This window comes from Hemiscyllium ocellatum, chromosome 30 (genome assembly GCF_020745735.1).
Source record: "Hemiscyllium ocellatum isolate sHemOce1 chromosome 30, sHemOce1.pat.X.cur, whole genome shotgun sequence".
Taxonomy (NCBI): domain Eukaryota; kingdom Metazoa; phylum Chordata; class Chondrichthyes; order Orectolobiformes; family Hemiscylliidae; genus Hemiscyllium; species Hemiscyllium ocellatum.
The window spans coordinates 21557886-21585859 of record NC_083430.1 but is presented as its reverse complement, the minus strand read 5'-3'; the positions used below and the strand labels follow the sequence as shown (position 1 = coordinate 21585859).

At 41.8% G+C, this 27974-nt stretch overlaps 1 protein-coding gene across 4 annotated transcripts in view; it reads left to right on the top strand.

Annotated features, from left to right (window-relative positions):
* The first annotated feature begins 349 nt into the window (after positions 1-349).
* Positions 350-27974, top strand: part of LOC132830119 (zinc finger MYM-type protein 4-like) — a 203919-nt gene continuing 176294 nt past the window's right edge. For all 4 annotated transcript variants that reach the window (XM_060847614.1, XM_060847612.1, XM_060847613.1 and 1 more), the window contains exons 1-2: positions 350-397; positions 16122-16814. In XM_060847614.1, coding sequence (XP_060703597.1) covers positions 16128-16814 — 687 coding nt within the window. In that variant the 5' untranslated portion in view covers positions 350-397; positions 16122-16127. The remainder of the gene's footprint in view (positions 398-16121; positions 16815-27974) is intronic.

The following is a 27974-nucleotide window of genomic DNA, read 5'->3' as shown; positions in this document are numbered from 1 at the left end:
TAGCAATGAGGACAGGGCAGAAGCAGAAACAGGGGGAAAAAAATCCAAGCACCAAGGCCAAATAAATCATGTACAAAATTGCATCTGGACATTTTAATTTTATTTTCCGTCCTTTAAATTTTATTAAATTATTACACTGCTTTCTTTTAAAGACTGGAATTTTATTTATTATCAAAGTTCATTATCATAGAAATGAAATCATGAAAAGGCACTGCATAAGCAGTTTCAAAAGGATCATGTTCTTACATCCTGAGATATATAATGAGAGTCCCTGCTTTTTCAGCATTTGCAGTAACCCAGTTTACAGCACCCCTACTGCATTGTGGGATTCTTTGGGTGATTAGTTCTATGTCAGCTTGGATGCCTGGCTTCACTGTGTGTGGGTTCAAACAACAGGGTAAGCATTAAGCATGTGTGCTGCAATCTTTCAGGTTCAGTTGTTAAAACTAAATGCACTGTAATGCTTCATGTGTGCTTTCTTTCACTGTTAACAGCTGCAATGGGATTATTTTTTATAATGAAGTCAGGAAGGGGCCTTTCTTGACATGTTCATGTCATGGGCTGCAGGTACAGAAATTTAATGGGTTGTACTGAAAGAAAAATCGACAGAAGAGATGGCTTAGAAAGATAAAGGAAAAAAGTGGCATTCAATTTTCTAATACGGTAGTACCGAATGATCCTTAAATTGCATTCTGGTCTCACACTGTTCAAAGATGGACAGTAGGCCTCCTAAAAGGGACATGGCATGTGTGTATTATAAATAATGGATGACTAATTGAAAGCTCAGGGGGACTGAAAAGGAATAGAAAAGGAACCTATGAAAGGTTGTCTCAAATTGCCTCAATGTTTAAATGTTAGAAAACAAGATATCTGCAAACACACTGATATGCATCAATCATTACTGATTAATGTGTTTTGTTCTTTAAACTTGCTGGTCAGGAGTATCCTGGTGGTGTGCATTTTGTATAGATTACATGATATGACATTTATAACATGGAGAAAGGCATGGCTGTAATCTTGTGTGTACTCATATAGATTCATTGCATTTTGTAGTACAGAGGAAGGCTATTCATGTAATCTGAAGAGCTAGTCATTGTACTATCTCTCATATTTTCTACATAATCTTTTAAATTATTATTTTCAAAATTACCACTCCTCCTAAGCAGTATTATGGATACTATTTGCACCATCATTTAGGCTAGGGTATTCCAAGTTGCAACAAGCCTGTTTACAAAATTCATTCTCTTACCTTCACTTTTGTTCTTTTAGTAATGGTTTTAACTTAATATTATCTAGTTACTGAATTACTGAAAATGAAAACTGTACTTTCCTCAGTAAAAATCCTTTAGAAACGTGTCCTCTTCTAACTTATATACTTTGTCTGTTCAAACAACTTAATTCGTCACTCCTTATAACCAAAGCCTTTCGTTATTGAATCTCTTTTATATCGTCTGCATGAGCATTGACAGTCAACAGCGCACATGATTTTGCAACTGCGGAATAACCAATGATTTGTGTAGTTTTACCATTATCTCTGTTCATTATCAATTCAATATCAGGGGCTTTTGCTTGTGGTTGTGGAACCAAACAAAAATATGGAGAAACAAGTTTGTATTTAAAAAGGCAAACCTTTTTCAGTGTCCAGAGACAAGAATTCCGCGTTTTCTGAAATTTTTATTGCTGATCTTTCATAGATGTAGAATGAGAAAGGTACAAATGTGCATGCAGAATGGTAGCTTTTCTCATTTAAATTTAATTTCAGCAAACAATTTGAATTTTGAAAGTAAAATAAAACCTTTTTTGACTGAAACAGAAATCAAGAGCTAAGAGGGAAACTTTTTTTTTAATGACAAGGGGCCTTTAACCATGAAAACCAATTTTTTTGGGCGAGCAAATGGGAAAAGTGGAGTGTGGGGAGAAAGTTCAGGGTGAGGTGACTAACAACTGGAGAAAGAAGTTATGAAGGAATTGTGTTATTGTTGGATTGAATGATTGTAGGAAATGAAAGAGATATGGGATACAAATGGTTGGGAGAACCTTAAGTGAGGAGAAAGTGAGGACTGCAGATGCTGGAAATCAGAGCTGAAAATGTGTTGCTGGAAAAGTGCAGCACGTCAGGCAGCATCCAAGGAGCAGGAGAATTGACATTTCGGGCATGAGCCCTTCTTTGGGCATGAATCTTTCCTGAAGAAGGGCTCATGCCCGAAACGTCGATTCTTCTGCTCCTTGGATGCTGCCTGACCAGAATCTTAAGTGATTAAGGAAGGGAGATGTCTAAGGGTCACATTTTCCTACTATTTTCCACCACAAATGCAACCTGTAATAATTGACATCACACACTATCATTCCTTATTCAAAGAATGGCAGAAAAAAAATCAATAAAAAAGGGTTATGTGAAGTGAACCAAAATCGAGAAAACACAAAACGAGATGCTGAAACAGGAATACAGAAATAACTAACAGCATGAAAACATGAGATGTTTAAGAGAGTGAAAATATTCACCAACTTATCACATTCATTGGCACACGAGGTGTACTCATCAAAATGAAGTATGAAGTATTCCTATGTTTAATGGGATAGCTGGGAAATTTTGGGACTCTGCCAATGGAGAATAATTTTAAGATTACAAAGTATACTTTTCAAATAACTCAGGACTCATTATGGTATATCACGTGTTAAATACTATTAACATGGATGCCTGCATGTGTGGAGAATACAAAACAATGTTTCAGTTTGAGATCTAGATGTTCCTGACGCACACGGTACAGCATTTTGCTGCCGTATCAGAAGCTGGTTTCATTCAGTTATGATTGTGTCTTTTTCAATTAAAAGTTTAAGCACCACTACCTCGTACCAACCTTCTGTGATAAGTAGGCTTTACAGTAATATAGAACTTAGAATTATGCATTTTCTTCAGATATATGTGGTAAATAGATGTTATTATACAATGAGTAAATGCTTGTTATTGAATAGGAGAAACAATCTTATGGGATGGTAAAATAAGATACTTCAAGATTGATAAGGGAGTGTCTTTTTATGTAGAATTTATTGGACAAAAACACACCGTTTGGCATCTTGGATCCTTACCAATGTTGATACTCAACACTAACCTCTTCCTACTTCATCTAAACCAAACAGCATAACCTTTGATTTCTTTCTCCCTTATGTACGTATCTAGCTTCTCATCTGTCTTGTTCAACACCCCACATGCTACCAAGGTCAACATTCTAACCCTGTTTGGGTAAAGAGGTTTCTTCCTGTTACCTAACTGGGAACTTATTGGTGACTATCCTCCATTCATGTTCCCCAGTATTGGATATCCTATAAGCAGAAATGGCTGTACATCGAGTCTATCAAACCACAAAATAATTTTACAGGCACTTATTATATCAACTGTCAACCCCTCATGTCTAGAGAAAAGAGCATCATCTTATCACACCTCAAAATCATAGGACACCTATCCATGAAGTAAACCATTTATCCAGAAAGACCGTACAATTTTCTAATTATAATATTAAAATATTTTGAAATGATTCCAGGGATTGTTTGCACTACTGTACTGAAATACATTCTGCATATTGCTAACTGTTTGCATGAAGGAGATCTTTCCTTGCATTATGTGTAAAATTGCCCTTTAACCATTTGGACCTTACCTGGATTTTTGCTGTTGAGGCGAGTAGCCCCAGTTTGGAAATTTCTTGTTCGCCTCAGTTTAAAGGGCCATGTCAGAATCAATTTATGCAGCAAGGAGTGATGAAAACAGGCCTTCCAGCCCAGAAATAGATTGTCAGTGACCAAAGAGGCGAGTATGTGCCGAAGTGATCTGGCGAGAATGCCTGACTCAGTTTGTTTTAAAAACTGTTAGATCCCCTAGCTCCTAAACCTTCATACTCTCTCACTATCGTATTCTCCCCCTCCATGACAACTTGTATTCCCATCACCCAATGCTGTCCACCTTATAGTCCATGCCACCTCCATATTCACTCATCAAATATCCATTCTGGATCTGCATTCTGTAAACCATATAAATGGTATGTTAATGAAATGCATCAGACACACAGATGAAAGGCATTGTGTAATTTAATACTGAGAAAAACTAACAGGGGTTCTTTTGATGCAGTGTTTTTGTCCATTTCTCTGAGCCAAGAGGCCTGGGTTCAAGTCCCATCTGTTTCAGGGGTATCTCAGAACATCTCTGAAAAGGCTGATGAGAAAATAAAACTAAGAGCAATTATAAAGAGAGAGCACTGGACCACTGAATTGGTAATAAGGAAGCAGACAAATGTCAAACTGCATTCTGTGAATAAACCGATTATGAAGAAAAGTAATACCCCAACTGTCTTGGGATCAGTATAATAGACATGACATACCTGTGCAATTTTTCACATTTCATAACTGTACTGAAGTATGTTGGCTAGGTTCAAAGCTTATGATATCATATTAATTCACTTGATTTGGTTGAAGACTTGTCTATAAGCCACAGGAAATTGAGAAGGTTCATCATGTTTTTCAATGGAAAAGCCCACCTCAGAGGCAACTATTGAATATGGACCAATGGAGCTTCATAAACAAGTCCAATTGTGATTCATAAAAAAATGAACAGAAACATCTCAACTTTAGACACAAGTGATTACAGAAAATGCTGGAAATAGCCTGCAGGTTTGCCAGGATTGTCGAGAAAGAAACAGAGTTAATGCTTCAGGTCAATGTCCTTTGTCAAAACTAAAAAAACGTTTGGCCTCCTTTGCCAGTTCTAGCTATACACACGAGTTCTCTGAATCTCCCTGTGAGTTCTTACAATCTTCAGAATGATGTCCAAGACACCATTAGAGAATTCTAAGCTCTTCTTTCTCCTGCCTGTATCTTATTTAAAATAGTCCCAGTTATGTTCTCTAGACTCACATCCAGTCTCTTTTTATTTCTGCAATTTTTATCTAGGTTAGAAACATAAGAAGAGGAGTAGCCATTTAATACCCTGAATCCTGTCCTATCAATCAATGTGATCATGGCTGATTTGTGACAAAACTCTATATATATTCTTAATACCTTTGGTGCACAAAAATATAGCAACTTCAGATTTAGAACTTATAATTGATCTAGCATCAATTGCTATCTGCTGAGGAATTACAAACTTTTCTCTTCCTTTGTATGTAGACGAGAGATCAAATTTTACTCTTGAAAGATCTGGCTCTGCTTTGAATGTGCTGTATTGTCCAGGACTTCCAGATCATTGCAAATAGTTCATTTCCAGCTACCCTATCTGTTCCCCCTAATGTCTTGAAAACTTTAATCAAACCACCCTTTTAAATTTTCGGAAATATTGTAACTTTCTTGGAGTCCAAGTGTTATGCTAGTAAAACTGCTTGTGGTCACCATTGCCAACTCTGAAAACTCCTTTCTGTTTGGGTAGTGGGGCTGTGATACAGTTGAACCAAATCCTTGGAAAACCTTGCATTCTGTCACTTTCTGAGATGAATGTCTGCCCATATATCTGGTTGATCACCAAGACTTTCTACTTCTACCTTGCAACATCAGGCTGGATTTCAGGTAGGTATGTTTCTGTGGGGGCAGAGGGTGAGGCATTGAAGGTATGAGAGGTTGCTTGCCCACCCCAAACCAGGTGACATAAGATGGTGGACAGGAAAGTACTGAAATCAACAGCTTGTGTGCCATGTTTGGAAAAGAAAGTTTGCAAGTGAGTTGAGTCGAAGAGTGAGGTGCTAGAAAAGCACAACTGGTCACGCAGCATCCGAGGAGCAGGAGAGCCGACATTTCAGGCATAAGCTTTTCATCAGGAATTGAGTTGTACCAAGTATTATTCTGACTGTTATAATATTATTCAGAGGGTGAGATTGAAAACTTTAATGTAGTTGGTTAAAATACAGGAAGGGACGCTGTAATTTTCAGGGGGTTTGGTGTGTACGTTGGGAGCAGCACCCCCTTTCACCTCCTTAGTACCTTACCTCCTGGCCTTCACCACCCCTAATCCTGTGGTTTCTTTATCTCATTCCCTCCTAAAGCCCAGGACCTCCCTCTTCTAAGATCCATTGTCTTTTCTTTCAGTGCCAACTTATTCAGTTCTGGTGCTGCTAGAGCTGCCAGGTAATCAAATTGGCTGGCTACTCTTGGGTGGGATGTCTTGGGTCGGAGGACTGGACATCTGCTGTGAATTTGTTTATATTGCCCCAGCATGTTGTGACACTTGTTTTTTAAGTTAGCTTGTTTGGATATAGTATTTGTAGTCTGTGGCAGAGTAATGTGGGGCACCAGTGATGAGCAATATGCCACTGTTTCCTGTGCCCTGTTGTTAATCTGCGCTGACTACATCCATCCACTAATTGAATAAACTGTGTCTGTATGCTACCTTGACCTCATACATATGAACACTGCCCAGATTGAAAGAACAGAGAAGCTGATTTCTATCTTAAGGCCCTCCGGATTAACAACAGTGCCTTTGTTCACAAACCTCAAAACTCTATAAATAAGAAGCGATAAAATTTATACTGAATTCAGGAAATCCCTCATGAAATTTAACAACTTTCAAAACTGCTGACTCTCACCATACCTAGACCAGTCAAGGCAATTCACAGATTTGACTAAATTCAATTTCATAAGGTATAGGATAGAAAAGTTGTGATGCAAGTGTATAATACATAATCTGTGTTTGGATTTGGATTGCAAAATAAAGGCAGAAGGATCTGGGTCACTTCTGTGAGTCTTTCAGTTTAAGTATCAGAAGTCCATTTGAACAGTGACCTAAATGTATCAGTTTCAAGAAAGCATATGACTGTAGCAGAATCTCTGAGAGAATCGCTGTAATATTAATTAATGAATGAATGCTTAGACTAATGGGTGTAAAACATACTTAGGCAACTTGTTTTGTTTTGTCTGTAGATCAAAAGTTTCAAAGTTTTAGTTTAGAAAAACTTGGAGTTCAGTACAGAAGAGAACAGGTTTTGTTTTCAGTTGCATTCAGAGGAGCCAAATGACTCAGCAAAATTGGTTTCCAGCCTCTGAACTTCCAAACCTGGAGAGTTTGGATAGAAATCCTCAAATTGTGAAGATTGAGAAAGGTTTGGCCATCAGAATTGTGAGTGCTTCATGCCAGTGGACACAAGGAATCGTTAAATAAAAACCTCAACAGTTTAAAGGAAAAGGAACTGTAAAATTGTCAGTTAAGTAAGGACTTCAGTAGAAATAGGAGTGGAATTTCTCTTGATGAAGATTTTGTCACCACAACTGATGGTGTTCAAAAACAGGTTGCAATTTTGCTTTGATATTTGCATTTATATCTTTCTAACTGCCTACAAGCTGTTTTTTGTTCTTCTTTTATGTATTAAACTTAGGTCGTTAAACAACACTCTCAGCCTCGGCTAAATATGTTTTCGTAATTAACCATCTCATTAACTCATGACTAAAATTAACCATGTGTTACCAAGCTAGATCTCATTATGGGATTTGACTTGTCCACTATTACCAATAGCCAGGATCTTAACAAAGGTACTGAAGTAGTAAATGATGAAATGCATACGCACTTCAGCATCTGCAATGTCAAAATTATGAATATGATTACAATTTTAATGTGTTTTAAATTTTATTTTACTAATTTTATTTTCATATTTCATGCCCTCTTTCCTTACTAAGTGTTGAATTTGTTCAGCTTTTATACCATTAATTGTTACTTGTTTGCATATTTTTAAACTGATTATATTGCCGAAATTTGAGATTTTTGATTGTCAGCTTTACTGCAACTTAGCCCTGGCCTGTGAACAGGTTTCTTGAAGGAAGTACCATAATTACTTCAAAGTTCTTAGTCAAACTTATAGATCACAAAACTTATGTCATATCTGCCATTGTGCTGGTACTACCAGTGACATTTTCGCACCAAAATAATTTCTGAACTTTGCATAGACTATGCCTGCCAGATGCCATCTTCTTGAAGATGTTAACATGGGTAGCAGGAGTGTTCTATGAAAATATAGAGTGTGTAGATTGTGATGCCAGTCACCATGTCGCTCTGATTTGACATCAGTGCTGCCACGTTTTACTGCTCCAGCTGGCATTCCCCCTTAAAGATGTACAGTGAAATACGCACTCATTAGCAGTCAGAGCCTCCTACATAGTACGATTAAAAGTGATCATTCCCAGTCGATGGTTAATAACAATTAGTTATTGTTAGATTTAATTTTATTTGCAGAAGTGCTGGTTGGTTTTAAATCTTGATTAAAATTGGCAATCTTGGCAGGAGATGTTTTAAAAATAGAGAAGTCTTTGGTTGGGTTCTGATCCAAGCTAACAGTTCCACTGAACAAGTCAAATTCCAGAATGACAGTTAGCCTGATAGACCAATTTTGTGTTACTTTAATTTATTTTACATCTGAAAATTGAAACATGGTCATCCAAGGCTACTGAGTTTTTTTCAATAATAGAATATAATTCTTTGACATTAAATATGAAACCAAATAAAAATCAAACTATTTAGATTTAGAATACAACTATAAAAATCCTAAAATACCTAGCAAAACAAGCTTGTTTCAAATTAGTCATCTACAACACCCCTTTACAACGATTCAAATCCAGAGAACTATAGTTCGATATCAAATCTTGAAGTTCGACACCTCTGACTCTTCCAGTTTCTGTCCTGTAAAATGGGATGCCTTCTTACATGAATAGATACAAGACTGAGCGCTAAGAATTTGCGAGCTTCTAATATCCTGAACATTTCTAACCAAACACACCTGGTCTGGATGTTGCACAAACTAAACCTTTCTTCTGAGGTAACTCATTCCCTTAATTACCCTGAAAGAGTTCCTTGCTCATAGTGAGCCTATACTTGCCAGTAAGGTCTCTTCCAAACTATCCTAAAAGCTTTCAGTCTCTGAGTTTTTTTTAAACCAAAAACACTCTTTGATTCTAAACTGAAGTCAAGTTAATACCATTCAATGTTTACTCCAGATATCATAAGACACCGCAAGGAATACCTACTGTTTGATGTTTACTGAATTATGTCACTGTTCTAGAAGGACTGCCTGCTCCTAGGTTATTTTTAAAAAAGCTTGCACCAATTTGTCACCATTTTAAAGTCCAAACAGATCCAGCACACAACTTTCATCACTGTCAATGCAAGGTTACAATGTTGAAATGCTTTGCTGTGCAGTGTAACCTGTTTGCGTCACTCTATGATGTCTGTGTCCTTGTTTGTTATGATCTGCATGTACTACTTGCAAAACAAAGCTTTTCACTGTACTTGGGCGCATGTACAGTAAATCAAATCAAATTATAGCCAGACTACTTGCTCCTTGTAAAAGATGTCATAGCTGCAACTCAGTTTTGGGTTGCAGTGTGAGAGGGAATTTGAGCAGATTCATCAAAAAGGAGGATGAGGTATGTGCAGATACTGAATAAATGGGGAGAGAAGTGCTCTTAAATAAGAGCCTTTATTGACATAATATCTTCGAGAGGAACTTTTCCTCCTTCCAACTTAGATAATTGTGAGTGCAGAACCTGGGCTTTAAAAAGGAGGTGCTCACAGAGTTTGGACCTGCAGACCCACAATATCATAGCAAACTGAGGATGCTGCTGCCAGTGGTCATGATGTGAGTTCGATTACGAATTGCTTTGTGAATCCTTCCAGGCAATAATATATGTTGCATTTCCCAATTTGCCCTAAATTGCTGCATTTGAGATTGACAATGCTATGACTCCACATAAAGATAATTCTGTACAAGTCAGTCCAAGAGTGAAACTTGGTTTGGCTAATCATAAGTTTAACCTTTCAGTTGGTAATTATGGTGCAAAACGCTGAACATATTCATACTAGGCAGTCGATGTCTTTTAACAGATGAACAAAAGTTTATTACACAAAAGGAAAAATTGCATAATACAGCTTAGAAAGATCTTATCAGCAATAGCAAAAATAGAACAATTCAATCCTTTTTCCAGCATTATCCTTTTCAGATAATCAATCCCAGTGAAGCCCCAATCATATGTTAGTGCAGTAATATCTTACTTAACTGGTACTCGTATTCACTTAGTGCCTGTCATACCAAGCCAAGCCTGTGCTATCCTCCCCAACTGACAGCAGCACGACTGATAGAAGGTTACTGACCTCCAGTGACTGAAACTGCAGAGGGTAGTACAAGATGACCTCAGGCAGCTCTGGATCCTGAAGGCCTGTGTTAAGATTGCACCATTTTGGTAAGGGTGTCAATGGCCTCAATAATGGATGACAGGTAAAACATTGACAGTGTGGCAATTCTGGTAAAACAATGCTATCATCCTGAGAGAAAAAAAGACAGGTTAATGAACCAGGGAACATCTATTACAGTCGTGTGGGTTGTGCTTTAGCAATCTTAGTAAAGTGAGGACAGAATACTGAAGCACTCATGCGGCCTAAGAAGACCAGTATCTATGGCTGTAGTGGCCTCAAGTTGAGACAATGTAATCTCTACTCTGATTGTCTACTGCAGCACCAAATATTGATGGCTTCTGTTTCAACTGAAGCTGAGCCATCAGCCACCAGATGCTGAATCATGTTTGGGTCTGCAAGTATTCTCATGGAGCTGCGCTTTGTGCAAAGATTGTCACCCATACAGTTCAAATCCTGCCTGAACTGTAACCCATCTGTCCTGGAGACAACCCCTGTTGATCCACTTCTTTGCTACCCACTCAAATTCAAAAGGTGCCTGTATCTAAGCTGTGAGTTAATGTGAAATCAGGTGACAAAGTTTCTTTTTCATTACCTTCTACACCTTCTGCACTTGAGGCTCCTATAACAGTTTTTGACTGGGTGCTAGTTCTTAGTTGCCTCAAAGAATGAAAACATAAGGCTAAAGATGGAATGAGGAAAAGTGGGAAAATTAAGAAGTTTATTCTTTCACAGCCTGCATCTTGAAAATCCGACATGACTCTGGGGTAGAGGGTTAGTGGGATATCAGAGGTGGATTATTTGGAAACATCATCCTCCATGGTTGTCAGTTCTGCCTCTGACCCAGTCACGGCCATATCAACAATTGACAGCACTGTCTCCTCCTTGAGACTGAGAAAATGCATTGGACCTGTCTGCACGCCAATAGATACTGCTGGCTTGCAAGAGAGGGAAAGGTGTCAGTTAGTGTTGTGTAATGTGTTGGGGTGACTTGCCGGTTATGATTGAATTTTTGGCAGAATATGGAAGCTATATAATGTGGGAATGAAGTTTTCAGCAGCGTCATATGGATGAGGATGAGGTAAGGTGATGAATACTGTGTTTGAGCCATCCTTGATAAGGACTGTCAGTAAGTAAGTGAAATTTGTGAATTAAGGAACGTGGGTGCTGGTTTTTTTTAAAATATATTGCTTATGAAGCTGCATCCATTGACCTTGACCACTCAGGATAGATAATTCGACATTTTGTGGAATTGCCTTTGAGTCCATGCAGTGAGATTGCTGGCATTGGCTGCAGTGACTAATTTGTTCCATGACCTTTGCAGTTTATGTTTGGAGGGTCTCCTGATCATCAGATGAAAGATGGCCTCTCTTCACTTTTCCACCTCTTATACCAAGGCTTCCAGACCAAAGAACCTTGAGTCTGTATTTCAACTCCACTTCCTGCTCATAATCTTTCCGCAATAACTTCAGTCAAAGTGCACCTCTCCTTTCAGCCATGATAAACAAAAAAAACCAAACAAAATTTACAGCCCAGCTACAGGCCTTTCGGTTCTCCAAGCCTGAGCCAATCCAAATCCATTGTTTAAACCTATTGCCCAATTCCTAAGGATCTGTAACCCTCTACTTCCCACCTTCTCATGCATCTGTCCATACACACCTTAAATGAATCTACTGTGCCTGCCTCTACTACCTCTGCTGGCAACATGTTCCAGGCACCTCCCACCCTCTGTGTAAAGTACTTTCCACGTAGATCCCCCTTCAACTTTTCACCTCTTACCTTGAATGCATGTCCTCTCATTATTGAATCCCTCAGCCTGGGAAAAACCTTATCTCTATCTACCCTGTCGATACCCTTCATGATTTTGTAGATCTCAGTCAGGTCCCCCCCTCAATCTCCATTTTTCTAATGAAAACAATCCTGACGTTCTCAACTCTCTTCAGAGCTAGCACCTTCCATACTAGGCAACAACCTTGTAAACCTTCAATGCACCATCTCCAAAGTGTCCACATCCTTTTGGTAATATAGCGACCAGAACTGTACACAGAATTCTAAATGTGGCCGAACCAAAGTCTTGTACACTTTTAATATGACCTGCCAGCTCTTATACTCAAACCCCGTCCAATGATCATATTGAATGGTGCAGGAGGCTCGAAGGCTGAATGGTTTACTCATGTTTCTATTTTCTATTTTCTAACAAGTGTGGGCTAGTGTTAAGCAATGACTTTGTAGTATTAGTCCGAGTCAACTTGAGCTCCCAGCTGAGGCATGCATCCACTCAGCAGCATAGAGTAATACAGCATGGAAATGGACCCTTCAGTTCAACTAGTTTACACGAACCATGTTCCCAAACTAAACTAGTCCTTCCTGCTTGTGTTGGCCCATATTCTTCCAAACCTTTCCTGTTCATGTACTTACCCAAATGTCTTTTAAATGTTGTAAGTGTATCTGCATCCACACTTTCTCTGGAAGTTTATTCCACGCACAAACCAATCTCCATGTAAAAGCGTTGTCCCTCATTCCTTTTTAAATCCTTCTCCTCTCACTTTAAAATATGACCCTAGTTTTGAACTCCTCCACCTTTGCTATTGACCTTTTCTATGCTTATCATGATTTATAAACTTCTATTAGAATTAGAACTAGGGTTTCATTGTCACATGTACTCAAGCATTGGGATACTCCAGTGCAGTGAAAAGTATACAAAGTCGCATTTTGAGCGCTTTCTTAGGTACAAAGGTGCCTAGGTACAAAATCTTGGGTATAAATTTGAAAAATAAAGAAATAAAGTTAAAAGTTTAGCATTACAGTCCTTCTGAAGCAGAGAAAGAGAAACAAAAAGCAGACATGTCCGTGATGGGCTTCACCTCAAGGCTGGAGTTGGCACCAATCCTGTAGAAGATAGGGTGCCAGGTGAATAGGGTGTAAGATAGCAAGGTTCCTGGGAGCTTTTAGGGTAGGTCTGGGTGGGTGAGAGATATCGGAAATGTCAGAGAATGGGGAGTGTAGGTACCACAATAAAGAGTGGACAGCGGTGCCGTATCCAGGGTAGGGTTTGGGGTTGCCAGGTCCAGAACAGGGATGGTGGCTCCTGGTGCGTAGAATGGGGTATCAGTTCAGGGACTGGGTGTGTAAGTGATCTGGAGGAAGTGTCGTTGGTTGTGTGTGTGGTAAGTAAGGGGTTCGGTTGAATAGTTACTCCAGACTTAGACTATGTGTTTAATGGTTTAACTTTTCCTGAGCAATTATTAACTTAATGTCATTTAATTTAAATCTCTAATTTAAATACAGGCTTTTGGAGGGTTCCAGTATTAGAGGAATTGCCAGTGGAATCTTCAATTCCTGGCAATTCCTTCAGAATCTGCTATGATTGGGATTCAGAAGGGTCCTCATGTGGTCGTTTGAAACTCTAAGCCAATAATTTTGAATTCATGCACAGCTTCTCATGGTTCTCTACCTAATGCCATAAAAAAAGAGCTTACCTGCTTACCGTTTGTCTCATTGCTGTTTGTGGGAGTCTGGGTTGATGACATAATGGTAATGTTAATAGACTAGTAACCTATTGAATTTAACCTCCAGTCACATAACTTTAAATCTCACCATATAGCCGCTTGAGAAACTGAAATTCCACTAATTAATAAAACCTGGAATAAACTAAAAGATGCATTCATACCGATTTGTAATCCGACTAGGCTATTGTAAAATCCATGTGGCTGATTAATGGAGGAAGTCTGTTATCATTTCTGGCTCTGGCCGACATGTAACTCTAGGCCCACTCTATTGTGATTGAACTTTAAATGGCTTTGTAAATCACTAAGCTGGAGGAGGCTCATCGACACCACCTCTATGGAGAATTTGAAATAGGAAATAAATAATAGTCACAAGAATTGATAAAAATAAAGGTTGTTTGCTGTGTGCATATTGCTGCTGATATTCTATGTATTGCAAGAGTGACCACACATGAAAAGAGGGATGACAGACACTACACCAGTTCAAGTCCTTTCCCTATTACTGAGGATGTATTACCTAAGGTCAACCCTCAACCTCCTATGCCTCAGTGAAAAAGTTCCAGCCTACTTTTATAACTCAAACACTCCCTTCCTGGCAAAATCCTCATAAAGTTTTTATGACCTCTCCCCAGTTTAATAATATGTGTCCTGTAGCATGGTAACCAGAACTATACACAGTATTCCAGAAGAGGCCTCCCCAACATCCTGTACAACTTCAACATGATATCCCAACTCCTATACTTGAAGGTCTGAGCAAAGAGGGCAAGCATGTTAAACACCTTCTAAACACCCTGTCTACCTGTGACACAAATTTCAACTAATGATATATCTGAACCCTGGGTCTTACTGTTCTAAAACAGAATCAACCCAGGGCCCTGCCAATTATTGTGTAAGTCCTGTGTGTTTGTTTTATCATAATGCAATACCTTGCATTTGTCCAAATTAAACTTCATCTGCCACTCCTCAGCCCATTGACCTAATTGATCATGGTTTCTTTTTAAGCTTAGATAACCTTCTTCACAGTCATCCATGCCACCAATTTTGGTGTCATCCACAAACTTTCTAATCATGCTTCCAATAATTTCATCCAAGTCATTTACATAAATTACAAACAACTGTGCACCCAGTACTGATCCCTGTGGAACACTGCTGGTCACACGCCTCCAGTCTGAAAAACAGCCCTCCATCGCCACCATCTGTTTCTACTGTCAAGCCAATTTTGTATCCAGTTGGCAAGCTCATCCTGAATCCCATGTGATCTAACTTTACTAATTTGTCTTCCATGCGGAAGCTTACCAAAGACTTTTTCTACAGTCCAAATAAATAACGTCTACTGCTCTTTACTCATTGATCTGTTGGTTACTTACTCAAAAAGCTCAATCAAGTTTGTGAGACACAACTTCTTTCACAAAAAGGCTGACAATCCCTAATCATTCCATGCCTCTCCAAATGCATTAAAACATATCTTTCAGAATCACCTCCAACAACTTATACACCAGCAATGTCAGACTCACAGGTCGATATTTCCCAGGCTTCTCCTTATAGCCTTTCTTAAATAAAGGCACAATATTAGCCACTCTTCAGTCCTCCAGCATCTCATCCATGGTTATAGATAAAACACATATTTCTCCTAGGGGACTCGCAATCTCTTCCCACTTCCCACAATGCCCTGTTTGGTGCTGGACTGCACAAGACCAGCATAATAATTTTCAGGCAGTGTAGATTTTGTGTGTTGCCTATATTAATTTGAATGGTTGTAGGATAATCATGCATCACAATCCCCATGTGCTGTATTGGGAAACAAACACATTTCTAGCCCACAGTATTTTCACTGACCTTGATTAGCATTGTCATTTAATACCGAAGTGATTCTGCCCTAGACTATAATTTAAAATTAATTCAAAACCTATAATATCTTTTAAACAATTTTGACAACTTTTATTAACCAGCAATAAGAAACTTAATCTAACATTGCTTACAAATTAACAATAAACTTCATAATAGGTCTTAGTATGCCTCGATAGTTATATGTAAGCTGTCGTTTTTTTTAACTTTGAACTCTATTGAATAAATAATGTGTTTCAGTTATCTTTGTACATTTCAAAGATGGCACGCCAGTAAAAAGTATAACAAATCTCGCTTTCAGTTCATGCCAAAAACGCTGTGATTATTATCCCTTTTGCAAACAATCACCAGTACTCTGCTGATCCAAACTGCACTAGCTGTGAAATCAATGCCTAAACTGAATTGGATGGAGGCCAACTAGATGCATCCCTAGCCAATTAAACTGCAGATTCTGAACCAGCAGGTTCTTCACTCCACTCCATTTCACAGAAATGATGTTGCTGAGTTGTATCTTTTAGTATTCAGGCCGTAGCATGATTATTACAGAACAGGAGGACGTTGATCATTAAGACTTTTCACTTCAGTGCAGGCATGTTAACGATGTTAATTCTTTGCCTTTTCAGCAGTTTATGATGGCTAACATAAATACCTCAGAGGAAATAGCGGTGACCATTCAGCAGATTAAGGAAGGCCCAAAAGCCAAACTTCGAGAGCTCTGTAAACAATATGGACTCCCTGTTTCAGGAACAAGGGTGTACTTTCAAAGAGTTCTGTGTCAAAGACTTGGCATTGATCCAAAATCTGTCATTGTTCAAAAATCCACTTCACGTTCAAACAGTCATGGAGATTGTTGCAGTGTTGCTGGATGTCGAAGTCGTCGGGGCAAAGACACTCATATTCGGTGGTTCACAGTCATTAGAAAAAAAGGAAGTCATACTGCAGCCATAACAAAAGCAATCCAACTTACAAGAGAAGGTTGGACTCCAACAATGTATTCTCGGATTTGTGGCCAACATTTCAGTTGTGGCCAGTTGTCTTTTGAGCCAAGTTCTCCTGACTATATTCCGCATTTATACATGCAGCCTACAGAGAAAGCAACATTACCACACTCCACCTTTTGGCCCAAAGACAGTTCAGAAAAGGCCATGGACTTGACTAACAAGAGCAACATTAAAACCTCTTCAGTTCACATTCCAGGTCCATCTCATCTCGATTTCTCAAACCAATATCCATGTATGAATTCTTCAGGTAGAACCTTTCTTCAGTCGACTTCTGAGGATCCTCATCTCTTTAACACATATGAAACAGAACCCAAGGTATTGTGCAGTTTTTAGATATATTGGTCAATGTTATACCCACTGTTCTGAATGGATACAAGGCCTTAGCAAAACTGTGAATTTGGTGCTGAAGTGATTCGCTCACAGCATGTATTAGGGTGATTATTCTCACATGAAATGTTCTCCAGTGATGACATAATGGGTATGATTTTAACACACCAAGAGGATGGGGAGGGGAGGGGAATCTGTGGGTTTGTGGTTTTGGAGCATTTAAAATATGAATTCTGATTCCAACCTACTTCTAACGCAGCCAGTTCTAATTTAATGGATATGGATTGAATGGATTGGGGGGTGGGGGTGGGGGGGGGGGGGAGGGGAGCAGCGGGAGTGATGGTGGTTGATGACAACTAACTTGCTCTCAGCAAGTTGGTGTGTTTTGATGAGGCTAAATGTTTCCAATTCAACAAGATTATCAGCTTTCATACCTGTATCATCAGTCCTGTGGACTGGATTTCCTGAGATTGGTCACCCATCAGACGATGTGAGGCATTAGATTAGATTCTCTAGCCCTTCAGCCCAACCAGTCCACACCGACCCTCCAAAGAGTAACGCACCCAAGCCCTAACACTATGGGCAATTTAGCATGGCCAATTCACCTGACCTGGACATCTTTGGACTGTGGGAGGAACCTGGAGCACCTGGAGAAAACCCATGCAGACACTGGTAGAATGTGCAAACTCCACACAGACAGTCACCCGAAGCTGGAATTGAACCTGGGACTGTGGTGCTGTGAGGCAGCAGTGCTAACTACTGAGCCACAGTGCTGCCCCGCAGTGGCTCAGTGGTTAACACTAAGACCAGCATTCACCAGGTATCTGTCCCAGTTTTGTTTGCCAACCAGGAGGAGTAGGAATACCTCCTTCTGACTCACCAAGCTTACCTATTTATTAATGCTCTGTGATTTTGTTTATTGCCTCAATAGCTGACCCTCCCAATCCCTCTCCAGAACCAACCTACCCATTCAATCTGGCCCTCTGCATCCAGATGACACATGCAAAGTGTTTACGAGTTTGTCTGACTGTCAAATTTAGCAGGAGCACTGGGAAAGCTGTACCTCCGTGGTTTCTAAGTGTAGGGTCTATTGCTGTGACAGAGTTTGGACATCCTTATTGTGTCTCAGCCACACAATGGGGCCTTGACATTCCTGGCAGAAGATTGTATTATTTGCACCTCTGATGTTGGAGGAGAAATTGTACTAAAATCGACAACTACATTTTCCAACCCAGATTAGCTGATTGGGGAAAAGGCAGTGACTCCAGATGCTGGAAACCAGATTCTGGATTGGTGGTGCTGGAGGAGATCTCCCACCCACAGCTTCTAACCTCATAGTCCAGGAACCCCGCACTGCCTGGTTCTACCTCCTTCCTAAGATCCACAAGCCTGACCACCCTGGTCGACCCATTGTCTCAGCATGCTCTTGCCCCACTGAACTCATTTCTACCTAACTCGATTGTCCTATCCTCCTAGTCCAGGAACTCCCCACATACATTCGAGACACCACTCACGCGCTCCACCTCCTCCAAGACTTCCATTTCCCCGGCCCCCAACGCCTCATCTTCACCATGGATATCCAGTCCCTCTACACCTCCATCCACCATGACCAGGGCCTCCAAGCCCTCCGTTTCTTCCTCTCCCGACATCCCCAACAGTACCCTTCCACCGACATTCTCATTCGTCTGGCCGAACTGGTCTTCACCCTCAACAGTTTCTCCTTTGAATCCTCCCACTTCCTCCAGAACAAATTGATAGCCATGGGCACACGTATGGACCCCAGCTATGCCTGTCTCTTTCTTGGCTACGTAGAACAGTCCACCTTCCATAATTACACCGGCACCACTCCCCACCTCTTCCTCCGCTACGTTGATGACTGCATCGGCGCCACCTCGTGCTCCCGCGAGGAGGTTGAGCAATTCATCAACTTCATCAACACATTCCACCCTGACCTTAAATTTACCTGGATCATCTCTGACACCTCCCTACCCTTGCTGGACCTCTCCATCTCCATTAATGACGACCGGCTTGACACCCAACATTTTTTACAAACTCACCGACTCCCACAGCTACCTGGATTACACCTCTTCCCACCCTATCTCCTGCAAAAATGCCATCCCGTATTCCCAATTCCTCCGCCTCTGCCGTATCTGCTCCCAGGAGGACCGGTTCCACCACAGAACACACCAGATGGCCTCCTTCTTTAGAGACCACAATTTCCCTTCTTACGTGGTTAAAGATGCCCTCCAACGCATCTTGTCCACATCCGGCGCCTCCGCCCTCAGACCCCACCCCTCCAACCGTAACAAGGACAGAACCCCCCTGGTGCTCACCTTCCACCCTACCAACCTTCGCATAAATCAAATCATCCGCCGACATTTCCGCCACCGCCAAACAGACCCCAACACCAGGGATATGTTTCCCTCCCCACCCCTTTCCGCCTTCCGTAAACGCTGTTCCCTCCGTGACTACCTGGTCAGGTCCGCGCCCTCCTACAATCCACCCTCCCATCCTGGCACCTTCCCCTGCCACTGCAGGAACTGTAAAACCTGCTCCCACACCTCCTCCCTCACCTCCACCCAAGGCCCTAAAGGAGCCTTCCACATCCATCAAAGTTTTACCTGCACATCCACCAATATCATTTATTGTATCCGTTGCTCCCGATGCGGTCTCCTCTACACTGGGGAGTCTGGACGCCTCCTAGCAGAGTGCCTTAGGGAACATCTCTGAGACACCCGCACCAATCAACCACACCGCCCCGTGGCCCAACATTTCAACTCCCCCTCCCACTCTTCCAAGGACATGGAGACCCTGGCCTTCTTCACCGCCGCTCCCTCACCACCCGCGCCTGGAGGAAGAACGCCTCATCTTCCGCCTTGGAATACTTCAACCCCAGGGCATCAATGTGGACTTGAACAGTTTCCTCATTTCCCCTTCTCCCACCTCACCCCAGTTCCAAACTTCCAGCTCAGCACTGTCCCCATGACTTGTCCTACCTGCCTATCTTCCTTCCCACCTATCCACTCCACCCTCCTCTCTGACCTATCACCTTCATCCCACCCCTATCTACCCATTGTACTCTTTGCTAACTTCCCCCACACCCTCCCCCCTGACCTATCACCTCTATTCCCACCCCCACTCACCTATTGTACTCCGTGCTACATTTTCCCTTCTTCCAACCTCCTCTCATTTATCTCTCCACCCTTCACGCACTCTGCCAGTATTCCTGATGAAGGGATTTTGCCCGAAACGTCAAGTTTCCTGCTCCTCGGATGCTGCCTGAACAGCTGTGCTTTTCCAGCACCACTAATCCAGAATCCAGTAGCTGATTGGGGTCCCTACAAATCTTCAATATTTCTCGGCAAGAATGGAGAGATGGAAAGAGGAACATCAGTCCAGATTCTGACTAGTGAAACCATACTCCACTCAAAAGAACTGATATGGTGAACTTTGTGCAGTGTGGAATTGTGATTGGGGTTGTGTAGCAATTTCATGCTTTTCCTTCACTTCTTCCTTCCTTCCTTTCTCCTGAGGACTGGATTTCCTGAGATTGGTCACCCATCAGACGATGTAAGGCACCAGATTAGATTAGATTAGATTCCCTACAGTGTGGGAACAAGCCCTTCGGCCCAATCAATTTTAAGGTGACTTCCATCACTTCGAGAGTTACTTTCACTTAGAGAGTGAAAGAGATGTACAGCACAGAAACAGACCCTTTGGTCCAACTCGTTCATGCCGACTAGATATCCCATGCAATGCTACTAGTCTTCACCACTTCTTCTGGCAGCCTATTCCACACACACACATCCTCTGTGTTAAAAAGTTGCCCCTTAGGTCTCTTTTATATCTTTCCCCTCTCACAATAAACCTATGCCCTTTAGTTCTGGACTCCCTCACTCCACGGGAAAAAACATGTCTATTTACCTTATCCATGCCCCTCATGATTTTATAAAACTCCATAAGGTCACCCCTCAGCTTCTAACGTTCCAGGGAAAACAGTCCCAGCCTATTTAACCTCTCCTTATAGCTCAAATTCTCCAACCCTGGCAACATCCTTGCAAATCATTTCTGAGCCCTTTCAAGTTTCACAACTTTCTTCTGATAGGAAGGAGACCAGAATTACACACAATATTCCAAAAGTGGCCTAACCAATGTCCTGTACAACCGCAACATGACCTCCCAACTCCTGTACTCAATACACTGACCAATAAAGGAAAGCATAGCAAATGCCTTCTTCGCTATCCTATCTACCTGCGACTCTACTATCAAGGAAATATGATCCTGCATTCCAAGGTCTTTTTGTTCAAAAACACTCCCGAGGATCTTACCATTAAGTGTACAAGTCCTGCTAAGATTTGCTTTCTCCCAGTCTTTTTTAACTTGTTGATCTCTTGCACGATATCACTTTTGTCATATTGCCTTGGTGTCAAGCATTTCTTTTTAAATTGTTTGTGAAAACTTTTGAATGAGTTACATCATCAAAGGATAAATTCAGTTGCACTTATACAAAGCAGGATGTGCTTCCCAGGAGAAGAAAGGAATAGATGGTGATTTTTTTTATTGGGAAGTTAAGATGGGTGATCAAAGACTTGATGAAGATGATGAACCTTAAGTTGGCTTTAAATGATTGAAAGTGGATCGCAGCTGTACAAGAGGTAAAGGGAACAGATGCAGAGAATAAAGCATCTGACTGAAGGCACTGTCACCAATAATGAAATGGCGAGAGTGGAAATGTAATTGAGACCAGAGAAAACCACAGAGACAGTAGTAGTTGCATGACACAGGTACAGTGTGGGGTGTGACTTTGAAGGAATATTTGGATATATGGAAGGATTTTAAGTGCAAATGTGATGAAGGAAGAAAAGCTAGGTTAAATTAGTGTAAATGTAAACAAGATGTAAAATGGGTTCATGTGGAGGCTATGACATAGAGAAATTGGTTTTAATGGAGAGTGAATGTCAGTAGCTGGGCAAGGAAATTGTTGGATGCCCTGTCTGAACTAAGATCATGAATTAAAATTCAGTGGCAGTGAGATCGGGCAAAGCCAAGCAAATTGTAAATGATTCTGGTACTGGATTTGATCAAACACAGACAATGCTGGAGAAACTCAGGCTTTGTCTTAGAGGCAGCATGGTGGCTCAGTGATTAGCACTGCTGCCTCACAGTATCAGTGGCCTGAGTTCAATTCCACTTTTGGGCTCGTGCCTGTGTGGAGTTTACACATTGTCCCTGTGTCTGCATGGGTTTCCTCCACGTGCTCTGATTTCATCCCACAGTCCAAGGATGCACAGGTTAGGTGGATTGATCATGCTTAATTGTGTTCAGGGTTGTGTGGATTAGGTGGATTAGCCATTGGAAAAGCAGGGTTACAGGCATTGGGGGATGGGGGGGTGGGGGTTATGTGGTGGCTCTGGGAGGGTTTGGAGAGCCTGCCTCCTCACTGTAGGGGTTCAATGATTCTCGAATGATCAGTGGACAGAGAAACAGAATTAATGTTTGAGTACGGTGTGACTCTCCTTCAGAACTGGATTGGGTATTGGGGTTGAAACCTTGCTCTGAGTTCAACTGGTTGCTGTGCCAGTAAAATGTTCTCCTCTCCAAGGTATAAGAATACTAGCATGTGAAATGGCTTAATTGGGCGAGATTCAAAAAAATTAGATTCTTTCCATTAGTAATCAAAACATTTTGCAGTTAATTCCTCAAATTTTAGATAGCCAGTTTAAAACACTGCTGTTGGCTGTCGAGGATCCTATTTGCATGCAGCTGCAGCTCATTAACTGCTCAGCTCATAATGTCAACAACTTGCTTTCAATTGTCCTCTTCACAATCAAGAAATTAGATGGCTCAAAACCCCAAGAGGTAGAACAAAGCTGGTACCTGTGGACTTGTGTCACAAATGGTGGGATGGCTGTGCCAGTCATCTTGCTTCACTGCTCTATCTGCAGAGGGTGCCTCAGTGTTCACTGGGCACGTTACTTGTAGACCCTTCAACCACTTAACTCAGCATCAGCAAAGCACTGGCATCACGACATCATCATGCTTGTTCTTGGGCTTACTCAGGCATGACTTAAAGATGTCATGCATGTTCTGTGGAGCTGAGAGAGAGTCAGGATCTGCATGCCCATAAGCAGATTGTTTTTAATGAAGGACAGTCAGGCGTTGGGTGTATCTGCTTGATTTATAATGCTGACATGGAGCCAGTTATCTACTGCATCTTAGTTTTTTTAGATTAGATTAGACTTACAGTGTGGAAACAGGCCCTTCGGCCCAACAAGTCCACACCGACCCGCCGAAGCGAAACCCACCCATACCCCTACATTACCCCTTACCTAACACTACGGGCAATTTAGCATGGCCAATTCACCTGACCCGCACATCTTTGGACTGTGGGAGGAAACCGGAGCACCCGGAGGAAACCCACGCAGACACGGGGAGAACGTGCAAACTCCACACAGTCAGTCGCCTGAGTCGGGAATTGAACCCGGGTCTTCAGGCGCTGTGAGGCAGCAGTGCTAACCACTGTGCCACCGTTTGTTTTTGTTTTTTTTGTGCATAACGCCTCTAATTCTAATCTAGAGGCAGTTTTATCTGGTTTGTCTTGCTTGCTGGTGCAGAAGGAGAAGCAGGCAACAAGTGGCCCTGGGGAACATCAGGTAGTAAATGTTTCAGTCGGTGATGAGGAACATTTCACTGTTTAGTTCTGTACCAGGTCAATGTCAGAGCTGCAGCATGTGCCAGCAGCTTATGTGGAGAGTACACTGCTTGAAGAAAATGGCGATGTGTGAAAGTCAAATGGGAGGAGTGGTTGGTGGACAAAAGGGACTTCAGTCAGTCCAGGACTAGCCTGAATCTGATCCAGGGCTTACAAATGTCTGGAATCCGTGCTCCAGCAGTGCTGAGATTGGAAAATAGTCAGTCTTTGAGGACAAGTGGAAACAATCAGAGGGTTACATGTAGGTCAGTTATAGTGATGTGAAGAGATCAATCTGGGTTGGGGGGAGAGCAGAGAGGGGTGCTGAGCGGTGGTCAGTTACAGTTTTCCTCTAAAGCCAGTCTTGGGTGAGCCATGGGCAGTCATGGGAGTTGGGTTGCTCAAAGCTTAAGAGGGGCTAGTCCATTGCATTGTGTGGAAATCCAGGAACTCCAGTCAGTGAACAGGCCTCATTGTACTGAGTCATTCAGGGAATGATGACAATTATTGGAGATAATCGGATATTGCGGTAGGAGCTGATAATAAGTTAGAGGGGACTGGGCTGTTTTGAAAGGATGGTTCAAGCAGGAGACCTTTATAGTGGGCTCCACATTGAGAGGGTGTCGGGTCAGCAAGAGAGTCATGAGCTCAGGGTGTCATACATTGATTATCATGCAAAGAGATTCAACTGAAAAGGGGGAGGGTAAAGATTTGTCAAGGCTCCAGTGATCAAACTGGAACATGAAGAATGGGAATAATTCTTTAGTCACAGGGAAACCCTGCAAACTATTTGTGCAAACACAAAGTTGGAACTTCACCATTTTGATCTGAAAATCAACTATGCAATAGGTTCAGATGCTGGCTGGGACTGCATCCTAAGTAGGAGGAAAAATACTTACGTTTTTCTCCATGGCGGAATTTGGAACATAACCTTGAGACATTGCAAGGGGCAATTGCATGAATCATTACCTCAACTGCTGAAGCAATTACAGCATCTTGAAGTCAGGTCGAGTCAAAGAATCCACATAAATTATGTCCTGAAGCAATAATGAGCACTACATTGTGGCCTTTGATTGTCACTTTGTGATTCAAACTCAGTAAGACTGACTGTCACAAGGAACGTTTAAACAGCAGTTAGCGTTCCCAATTGTCCAGGACAAAGTATAACATGTCCTGGAAGAAAACACGTACCAGCTGCCAAATCCTCACACAGAAATGTAACTCTGCGAGGACACAGGCAGTGATAGGGAAGAGAGGTTAAGGGGTGCACTTTAGTGGGGTTTATTGGTGGAATCCTAATTCCAGTGGAACATGGGACACTTTGGTTGTCCTTTGTGTGTTTGGTAAGGTCACATAACTCCAATCTCCTTGTTGAGGCGTGATTGGGCTAACTCCATGCGATCCTGTGTCAGGGCACAATGTTCAGCTTGATTGTTAAGAATGTGAAGTCTCATTGTACGATTTCTCTGAACTTCCCTCAGAAATTGTAGATATCAGCCCACCCTTTCTTGTGGTATTGCTGCTGCTGAGAAAGAACAGAAGAAGGAAACACCAGAGCCAAGAGCCTCAATCAGCTCAGTAACAACAGCAACCTGCTGTGGCTGCCATGCAGCCTCCTGAGGGAGAATTAGCAGAACAACATTCACCAAGGAGACACAGAGGGGTGGGGTGACGCTATGTTTATTGTCTTCACTGCAGCTAGCTCCAACTGGCAGAATGGCAATGACAGTTTGTTGATGGAGAGAAAAAGACTGTTCACTTGTATGTATGAGCACTTGTGTATAAAAAATGAAAAACAGAGCCCATTCTTTCCTTAATTATTATTTTACACTTTAATATACATGTAAAATAATTTTGGATTTTCCTCTATTTTACTTTCAATTACCTGTATTCTTTTATATCCCCTTGCTCTCCTAATTTCAAGTTTCCCCTTGCGCATTCTGTAATCCTTGAGGGCTTTTGCTGTTTTACCCCTTGCTATTGGCTATAGTCCTCCCTTTTTCTCTTTATTCAATTCTATGTATCGCTTGATATTCAGAGTTTGCTGGAATTGTTGGTCCCACCCTTTTTCTTTATTATAACATGTTCACCCTGTACTCTCCCTATTTCCTCCTTGTATACATCCCACTGCTCTGACACCAATTTATCTCAAAATATCTGCTCCCAGCCCACAATGGCCAAATCACACCTGATCTTATTAAAATCAGCCTTCCCTAGCTTAGAACTCTGATTTCAGGCCTGTTTGTGTCCTTCTGTATGACTATAAACTTGAACCTAACAAAGTTCAGATCACTGTGTGAAAAATGTTCCTCCACTGATTACTCAACCATCTGCCCAGCTTCATTAGCTAACTTTAATACAGGAAAGCCCTCTGTCTTGTAGGATCTTTTATATACTGGCTTAAACGGTCTCCTGGATGTAGTTTAAGGCTTCTGCTCCCTCTCACCTTTCACATTATGACTACTACAGCTCACGATGGGGAAGTTGACAGCTCCTGCTATGACGACTCTATTTCTTTGGTACTTTTCTGAAATTTGCCTCCATATCGGCTCTTCTATTTCTCTTGACTGTTGATGGCCAATAACATATACCCAGCTATGTGATTGCTCCTTTTGGTTTTTAAGTTCTATCCATTTGGCTTCACTTGAGGCACCATCTCAGGTGTCAGCCCTCCTTATTGCTGTAATTGATTCCCTGGTCAATATTGTGACACCTCCTCCTCTTCCACTTGGATTAGATTCCCTACAGTGTGGAAACAGGCCCTTTGGCCCAACAGGTCCACACCGACCCTCCAAAGAGTAACCCACCCAGACCCATTCCCCTATATTTATCCCTAACTAATGCACCTAACATTACAGGCAATTTAGCATGGTCAGTTCAACTGAAGTGCACATTTTTGGACTGTGGGAGGAAACCGGAGCACCCGGAGGAAGCCTACACAGACACGGGGAGAATGTGCAAACTCCACACACACAGTCACCTGAGGCTGGAATCGAATCCGGGTCCCTGGTGCTGTGAGGCAGCAGTGCTAACCACCATGCTGCCCCTTCCCCATCTGTCTCACCTGAAGATCCTCTATCCTGGCATTCATCTTCTCGAGCAATTTCCAAAGCACCATTCATAAGTGTATCCAGTAAAGTATTGATCTAATTTTTGACAAAGATCACCTCTTCATCTCCTCCTGCTTGACAGTGAGAGTTAAACAGTGAGACCATGAGGATTCTCAGGCAAAGCAGTCTTCTGCCAGGTGCAGGGTGGTATGTATTGTCCCAACTTTGCTTTGCTTGCGCCCTACCACCAACCAGCAGCATTAGTCGTAGATAGATTCATAGAGATGTACAGCCTGGAAACAGACCCTTCGGTCCAACCCGTCCATGCTGACCATATATCCCAACCCAATCTAGTCCCACCTGCCAGCACCCGGCCCATATCCCTCCAAACCCTTCCTATTCATGTACCCATCCAAATGCCTCTTAAATGTTGCAATTGTACCAGTCTCCACCACACCCTCTGGCAGCTCATTCCATACACGCACCACCCTCTGGGTGAAAAAGTTGCCCCTTAGGTCTCTTTTATATCTTTCCCCTCTCTCCCTAAACCTGAGGAAAAGATTGTGCTCCCTTAATGGTTAACTAATTTGTGACAGTCAATGTCCCAGATATCTGGGAGCTGTCTCTTTTCAATGTCATTGTCCCAAATAGGCTTGACTGCTGAGAGATAAGGGGTACTTGGTCTGGCTCCTGAGACCTGGAAAGAACCCACATACAGATGCACAGCAAAGGTACAATGCTGCCCATGTTTCCATCAGGACCACTGTGGAACAGACTATAAACCTCCTGAGGATAAGGCCACAATGCCTGCATTGCTTAGGAAGGGCATTACAGAAAAGACTGGACAGTGTCTTGCATTATTTTGGCTTGCTGCGGCCTTCACAATTTGAACAGTCAAATAGGGGAGATATCCTGGATGCTGAGGAAAAGGAGAATGGCAACAGTTGTCTGGGGGTAGGTTGAGGCTGGTGATGTGGAGACTGACCAGGAGGGCCATCCATCAGTGGAACATACAGTAATGTTTCAGAGAGCCCAAGAAACCAGAGACAATCTATTGCCACTCATTTCCAGGATGACTAGCTGGGTTGAAACTTTGTTGGAATTCTTGTGCATCTATGTTGCTCCATCAGGCAAGCAGGCTCCTGGATTGTGTAGCTGAACTGCTTTGTTTGCTGCTCTTCACAGTTTTATTGCAGAAAATGGTAGGTTAGCATTTTTAAGGTCCATATTAAAACTTCAGTTGGACCAGTGTTAATTTCAATGTAAGTACCTGTCCTATATCAACTTTTAGGAAACAGCAACAGTGTGACACTGCTCTTACATCATCTAGTGCTAACATTACTTGGCTTTAAATCTATCCATAATCCATATGATTGATTATTAGCCCACTCCCTCATGAAAGCCATC